At 32.1% G+C, this 8,136-nt stretch overlaps 1 protein-coding gene across 1 annotated transcript; it reads left to right on the forward strand.

The window, feature by feature from the left end:
• Positions 1-1,081: 1,081 nt before the first annotated feature.
• On the forward strand, positions 1,082-5,971 carry LOC132735838 (phospholipid scramblase 3-like; the record flags this gene model as incomplete). Its single annotated transcript, XM_060722848.1, has 5 exons — positions 1,082-1,212; positions 1,843-1,957; positions 3,130-3,235; positions 3,894-3,952; positions 5,674-5,971. Coding segments are annotated over 5 exons (465 nt in total), but the record flags the coding sequence as incomplete, so codon positions are not given.
• Between the last annotated feature and the right edge of the window lie 2,165 nt (positions 5,972-8,136).

Raw genomic sequence — 8,136 nt, forward strand, 5'->3', positions numbered from 1 at the left:
AAGAAAATTAATAATTTTTAAAATTTGTGAATGATTTGAAGGTCTGATTGTAAAAAGTTGGAGTTTTTTTTAAAAATAATTTATTAGATTTATGTTCCTTTTGTTTTTTAGAGTCAAACGTGTATAAACTGTTGTCGAAAAACAGATCTTTCACTATCATAAAACCGACAATTTGGGACCAGTAATTTAAATGTTTTTTATAATGTGTTTTCCCGATGAATACGAAATATATTCAGTTTTCCATTTTTTAGGACTGGAAGTTAAACCCCCCCCCTTTTTTTTGGTATTTTGTTTTTAAATTTGGTAAAAAATTTAAAAATTTGGGCTTTTTGTGGGATTTTGGGCGGGGTTTTGGGGATATTTTTAAAATTAAAATTGGTTGAATGTGTGTTTTTTTTTGGTTTTTTTCATTGGGTTTTTTAAAAAAATGTAGTTTTTGGGCCTTAAAAAGTGAAAATTTTGGGTATGATTTTTAAAAGGTTCTAAATGAATGCGGTTTAGTTACCTAAAAATTATTTGACAGTCTTTGTAGACTCCTTACTCGTTTTATCTGTAAGAGGATTTTTTGAGTCCCCCTTAGTGATACATTGCTCAAAACCATTAAAAAAAGCTAACAAAAGATGGAAAAGCAATTTTTACTATACCAAATTTTTTGAGAATGTACAGTTTTTTAAAAGTATTAAAAGGGTGTTCATCCCCCCGTAAAAATTGCTGTTTTTAAAAATTCATGGACAAGGCTGATCATAGTCATAATGATATTGATACAATATAAACAGTCCGGCCGATTTTAAAGTTATTGATTTTACTTGTTTTGCATTCGAAAGTTAAGTGATTTCAATATCAGATTGCAACAAATGAAGTACAAGCATTATAGAAATTTGAAGATTGCAAGGCGATGAGACTGGCCTGGTTCTAAATTACTGTAAAAGGCAGGATTAGGGTTAAAAAAGGGTGTCTCTTGTAAACAAATGTATTTCAATATTGTGAACTTCTTTCCATTATTAGCGTTGATATTGTTGTCCGTCGGTCTGATAAGCCTTTCATATGTTTATCACACCACTAAATCAAACATTTGTTACAGGAGGTTATCAGGCTACAGCGCGAGTTCCGGTGCTGGAAGGAATCGAACTGGTGTGCCTTCTCTGACTGTTGTGCCCACAAAATCGCCGTCGAGGCTCCCGTCGGCACTGTCGTCGGCTACGTGCAGCAAAGGTTAGATTTTGCATTGATTTAAATCTTGTTACTTTAATGTCAGTATATGAATTCGGAAATAAGTTTATGGTTTTATTCTACCTAATGGTTTTATATCAGTAATATATAAATTCAATCGTGTAATCTAGTAGATGACACTGTACCAAGTAAATAATGACACCAACATATAACGTCCTCTAACTTTTACATGTCTTGTGGTAAATTTATTTCAGTTATTCCCTTTATTCCCTTTGTGAAATAAAACAAGGTCTTTTCTTTTTTACTTTCTTTTAATCATCATAATGTGCTTTCCTCCTGGCCGAGTGCTTAAGTTTGCGAACTTATATCATTTGAGCCTCACTTCTGTGGGTTCGAATACCGCCAGTGACATTGGATTGTTTCATGGTAATGAAGCTATCTATCTAGCTTATGGAAGGTCGGGGTTTCTTTCAGGGATTTAGGGTGGGCGGTTGGTGCACTATTTTATAAGTATACGTTGTTTTATTCTTCCAATGTCATTTTCAACAAAATTACAAGTATTACATTTATTGAGTCAATGTTAAAGGGTAGTTTCATTTCTCTGTTTTCTTGATGTACTTTTGCTCATCATTTTAAAATAACTTATCATATAAGAATCTATCTTATTTTTAGACCAAGTTTTATGGCTCCAAAGTATAAGATAATGGACGCCGATGAAAAGGACGTTCTCTACATAGAAGGTCCATGTTGCGTCTTCCAAGGCTGCCCATGTGACGTCAACTTCACAGTAAGAAGTCCGTTTATAATATATAATCCATATAAGGAAAAAAACTTGCAAACAGCTTTTTGTCCTTTGGATTCGGAAGAGAACTAAATTTAGCATTTTATACTATATACACTGGATTTCCTACATTTCATTTCATTGCCAATTTGCCTATTCGTTTAGCTGCTCTTCAATTTTCCTCTTTTTTATTTGTGTTCTTGTTCCTTTATTTGCTTGTTATTTCTAGTATTTGCATGTCAATGTTTACCCGGTCCACACCGATTCCTTTCATTTGCTTTTTCCTATATTATACTTTACTTGCTTATTCCTTTACTTGCACTTTATTTCATATATTTGCTAATTCATTTAATTGCCCTTTATATCCTATTAGTGCCAATTCCTTTAATTTCCTTTATTTACCCTTTTTCCCTTTATTCACCCTTTATTTCCTTTATTTTTGATTTCTGTATTAGCTCTTTGTTCCCATTTTTGGATAATTTCCTGGCTCCGTAATTTCTTTCATTTAGTTACAGCTTTTTGACCTTTATTTCTTCTTTTTTATCATTTTTTCATCCAGTTTGTTAAGCCAGGAGCGTTAAATAAATTATAAGGAACAGTTTATTGAACATGTAAATGCACATTTCGATGTTAGAAACATTGAGCATGATTCCAGACGTCAAGTAAACTTTGCGATTTTAAAGCTGCGTGCCTCCAAAGGAGTCAAAATATTGCAAGAATATCAAACTTGAGAAAAATGTGCTAAGATTTTAGGGGAAAAAAAGATCCATGATTCGAGTAAATATTTGCGACTTTATGCGATTAATGACTGATTTTGCAGTATTTTATTACCATATTTCTACTGCGTAAGTACACAGTAAGGACTATTTTTGCATATTTTGACCTCATTTTGGTAATTTTCCCGTTTGCTGTGTGCAAATTATTTTCGTTCTTGTTTTTTTTTAAATATTTCACTTTAAAATACATTTTCCAAATTTTCATGAAAATTAACATGCTGGAGGCATGCTGCTTTAAGGAAACCCTTGCACAAGCGTAAGATTTCTCAGTCGATAATGGTCACATACACGTATGTAAATATTGTATTTATACATGTAGTTAGTCACCGTTCATTTTTGATTGGTCGATGTCAATTCAGTAACTATTGTTAATTTTACAATAATTTTATTGCTTTGTTTTAGATTTTCTCCGCAACCGATGGAGAGACAGAAGTAGGGAAAATTCAAAAGCAATGGGGCAATCTTCTTCAAGAAATGTTCACGTCTGCAGATAATTTTGGTGTAACATGTAAGTATCAAATATGTAACACTTATTCGACTGCAAATTTGATATAGTTCAAAATAAATCGCAACATTTCGTACCTTTCCGCCTAGCTTCGGAAACAAGATTTTGGGTAATCGACGAGGTGCTTTGAATTGTTTCATATATACATAGATTTTCATCCTTAAACAAACCAGGAATTTAAGCGTTATTCTAACCCAATCTGTAATATATTTTCATTACCTTCCTTTATATTATTATACGATAAAAACATGGCTGATACAATTTACCCCCGAAAATATTTTTACGGTAATGTGTTCTGTCAATGGTAACGACGTCTGATACAATTAACTCCCTTGTTTTGCCTATCCAAGTTTATGTCTAAGCCAAGGCAAAGCGTCAGATACAAGTGAAGTCGCCAAAATATTTTATGAAATGTGCGTTAGAACTCATGTAACGTTTGACTTCCCCCACTCTCCGAAAAAAAAACTTCTAAAATGAAACTACTTTCATATTTCAGTACCTTATTTATTCAATACATGTATTTTTACTAATTGTTAAATACATTTATTGCTTTATATTAAGCATCGTAAATGTTGTAACAAGACTCTGTTAATTATGGCAGTTAACTTTTCGTGACATCATTTATAAACTTAACATTCTATTGTTTTTTATATGTTTGCAGTTCCAATGGATTTAGATGTCAAAATGAAAGCTGTGATGCTTGGTGCCACATTTCTTATTGTAAGTTATTACGATTTTCATCTTCATTGCTGTTAATATATTATTGCCTTTGCTGTTGCTAAAGTTATTACTGATGTCATTAACTTATTTTCACCGCTATTGTTATCATTGCTGTTGTTTCTTTTACTTTTATTATCATTTGCTGTTGTTGAAACATTTGAAATTTAATAATTGCTGTTGCTTTTACCAAAATGTTGCTATCATTGAATATTGTCATTATTGAATTGTTGCTATAATTGAAGTATTGCTATAATTGAATTATTGCCATCATTGAACTGTTGCTATCATTGAATTGATCTCATCATTGAATTGTGCTATCATTGAATTAATCTCATCATTGAATTGTTGCTATCAATGAATTGTTGTCATCATTAAACTGTTGCTATCATTGAATTGTTAACCTCATTGAACTGTTGCTTTTATTTAATGTTGTCATCATGGAACTGTTGCTATCATTGAATTGTTGCTATCATTAAACTGTTGCTAACTTTGAATTGTTTCTATTTTTGAATTGTTGCTAACATTGCATTGTTGCTTTCATTGAACTGTTGCTATCATTGAATTGATGCGATCTTTGAATTCTTGCTTTCATTGAACTGTTGCTTACATTGAATTGTTGCCATCATTGAACTGTTGCTATTATTAAACACTTGCCATTATTGAACTGTTACTATTATTGAATTGTTGCCATCGTTAAACGGTTGTCATCTTTGAATTCTTGCCATCATTGAACTGTTTCTATTTTTGAATTCTTGCAATCATTGAACTGTTGCTATCTATTTTTGAATTCTTGTCATCATTTAACTGTTACTAGCATTGAATTGTTGCCATCATTGAATTTTTGCTATTATTGAACGGTTGCTAACATTGCATTGTTGCTATCATTGAACTGTTGGTATCATTAAATTGTTGCTATAATTGAACTATTGCTAACATTGCATTGTTGTTTTTATTGGAATATTCTTACATTGAATTGTTGCTATCATTGAACTATTGCTAACATTGCATTGTTGCTAACATTGAATTGTTGCTATCGTTGAATTGTTGCTATCCTTGAATTGTTGCCATCATTGAACTGTTGCCATCATTTAACTGTTGTTATCATTGAATTGCTGCAATCTTTGAACTGTTGCTTACATCTTGTTTCTGCTACGTTGCTATTAAAACTGTAATAACTGCTGTTGCTATATCCATGCCTATCTCATCAAAATGCTGATTGTTGTCATTACACATAAATGATGTTATTTCTATCGTTACCGCTGCTAAAATTGCCCTTACTAGAGTACTAGTCAGACACTTCAACAACTCGACCATGCCACATCGTGTCACTGATGTTGAAATCTTTATTGCTCTGTAGCTATTATTTTTGTTTTCACTGGAAACCAATTTCGTTAAGTCAAATTTAATTGTCAGTGTCATAATCAAAATTCTAAATTCTTAATGTTGTCTTCCTCAGCTGAATAAGTCATTTTAACATCATAGTTACCAAATAGTTTTATTTTATATTCGTTTAGTACATAATTTCTGTTCGAATCATCATCATTATCATCATCATTATCGTCATTATCATCATTATTATCATTAACGTCGTCGTCATCCTCCTCCAAGTCATCATCACTACCACCATTATCATCGTCATCTTCGTCGTCGTCGTCATCATCATCATTACCATCATCATCATTGTCCTAATTATCATTATTAATATATTTATTTATTTTCAGGATTTTATGTACTTTGAAGGAGCTCAAAACAGAGGGCATGCCCATTACTACTGATCATACAAAGACACAGAGCAGAATAGAACACTACTCATATAACCATTCATGGCAGAAAAAAAGAAAACATTAAACCTACAACTAACCATATAAGGATACAGTACAGCATACATCAGTGCTACAACTAATCATACAAGAGCACAATACAGAAGATATCCACACAACAAATAATCATACAAGAGCATGTTAGAAGACACCAGTACACCAAATAATCATACAAGAACGCAGACAGAAGACATCAGCACGCCAAGTAAAGAACTCTCAGAACGGAAAAAAACATACAAATAATCATACGTACAAGCGTCCAGAACAGAAACAATGTTAATAATCATACAAGATCACAAATCAGATGTCATAAACATAACTTCTTATCATACTACCAAAGATTCATACTGTTGTATAGTATCCATCATACTGCTCAATTTATTCTAGATTCTAGTTAACATTTGAAACTGAAAAGAATACAAATAGCTATGTAGAATAGAGCGGACTTGTGTAATATTTGACTTCCAATTTAAATAATATAACGTCTTGGAAATTATATTCAATGTGGGACAAAAATGACCATATCTTGTCTTCCAGAGTCAATCAGGGCAAGGTTATACATTTCCTTGAGATTTTGGATATAATTCTCACTTGTAACATATAGTTTTGGACATATACGTTTTCTTTTGCTGACTACAAATATTAACCCGTAAATTACTAATCCGCAAAGTATTATTATTCATGCGCCTTTTTTATGAATTAAATGCAAAAAAGATTATGTGATATAAATATGGCTGGTTCAGTCATTTTGCGCAAAGTTCTTATTTTTTACATTCTTTTATGTATCTTATTTATTTATAATAGATATACTACAGTGTTAATCGTCGTTTGTTTTGTCTATATTATTGTGTACATAATTATATTTGTTTGTTTTGTTTAATTTCTTTATGATCTTATTTACTGTTTTGAAATAAATTCATCAAAAATTCATTGTTCTTCAGTGAGTCTCGGGATCACCCAATTCCCCCTTGAGGCAGCTGCTTTCTTTGTCTGTGTTGTTTCAAACTAAGTTTTTCAGTATTAAAAAAACAAAACAAAAACAAAACAAAAAAAAAAACAACAAAAACTGTATCATATCATTGTTAAGCCTTCCTCAAAACAGCTATTTGTAACGTGTCAGTGACGTTTGCTTCTAAAAATAGAAACAAATAAAGAGTGGACCTATCGAGGGGATTCCGTATTGTTTATGGATATTAAGTGTATCGTTGTCAGAATTCAGTTCCCACCTTAATTCAATTGATTCGGCAATTATATGAAACGATTTATCTAAATATTACTTATGTATCCTTTAGAAAAAGCTTGAAGCCGCTTTAATGGTCTTCAAAAAATATAAAAAATGTTGAGGTGACTATCGTCTTTCAAATTTATTGTGTGAATCAATAAATATTTGTACCTTGTCAAAAGTAAACGAGTTGTTCTCATCAGAAAGAGATTCTTTTCCAAACAAAAGGGTTTGAACGCACAGATGAGAACTGCGAATTGCGCGAAACAGCTGCACTCTAGTTTTGTTATGTTTAGGGAACTTGGTGTCTTTATTACTTGATGTGCAGGTACAGAAGCTGCACAATGAATAATCTCGTAAATGTTTTTTTTTTATTAAGATACGCATTAAAATTAGTACATTCGTTCTTAAAACGTTCATGGTTAAGAGATAAACTTCGATCTCCGTAGATCTCCGTAAAATAAAGTGGAGGTTTATACGTTCATTTCGGACGAAATGTAAAGATATTTAGAGAAGCCGGGTGTCTAATATGGTCCTAAAAATTGTTCCCTAGATCAATGGAAACTGAGGAATAGAAAATTTTGTGAATATTTGTGTTCGCCATGCGAAAGTCACATAGTTAGCAGTATGTAGACACTCTTAGTGTAAAGATCAGGAAAGTAGTCCGGCACGTGGTTTTGGTGAGCTTTGTACACCATTATTAATTATTGCATTATTCTTCTATCCGACAAAGATACACAACCTAGTGCTCAAAGAAGACGTTCTATAGATACCGAACTAGTAAGGTTTATGACTATACGCTCTGCTTCTTATTGCATTCTGCTCATGAGAATGTTTATATTACACTATGGCCGTCCCAAACATTGAAGGTGTATTCGAGGATTGGTCGCTTACACGATAAATAAATTTGGCTTAATGTATTTGGTTTAAGTTTAAATTTCAATGCTTGCGTAGCAGCTTATGTCATTTAATTATTGATGTGTTCGTGCCATTTTCAATCTTCTTATTTATGCAATTCCCTTTTCATGTCCGTCACATCCGGTGCTTTCGGCACTTTGATTTACTTACGTGATTATTGGTGGCTATGACATTTAATTATTATGCTTGTACCAATATTCCAATCAGATGTATTATCTAACTAA

The sequence above is a fragment of the Ruditapes philippinarum genome, unplaced genomic scaffold (genome assembly GCF_026571515.1).
Source record: "Ruditapes philippinarum isolate M1 unplaced genomic scaffold, ASM2657151v2 ctg20570_1_1_1_1, whole genome shotgun sequence".
NCBI classification, from domain to species: Eukaryota; Metazoa; Mollusca; class Bivalvia; order Venerida; family Veneridae; genus Ruditapes; species Ruditapes philippinarum.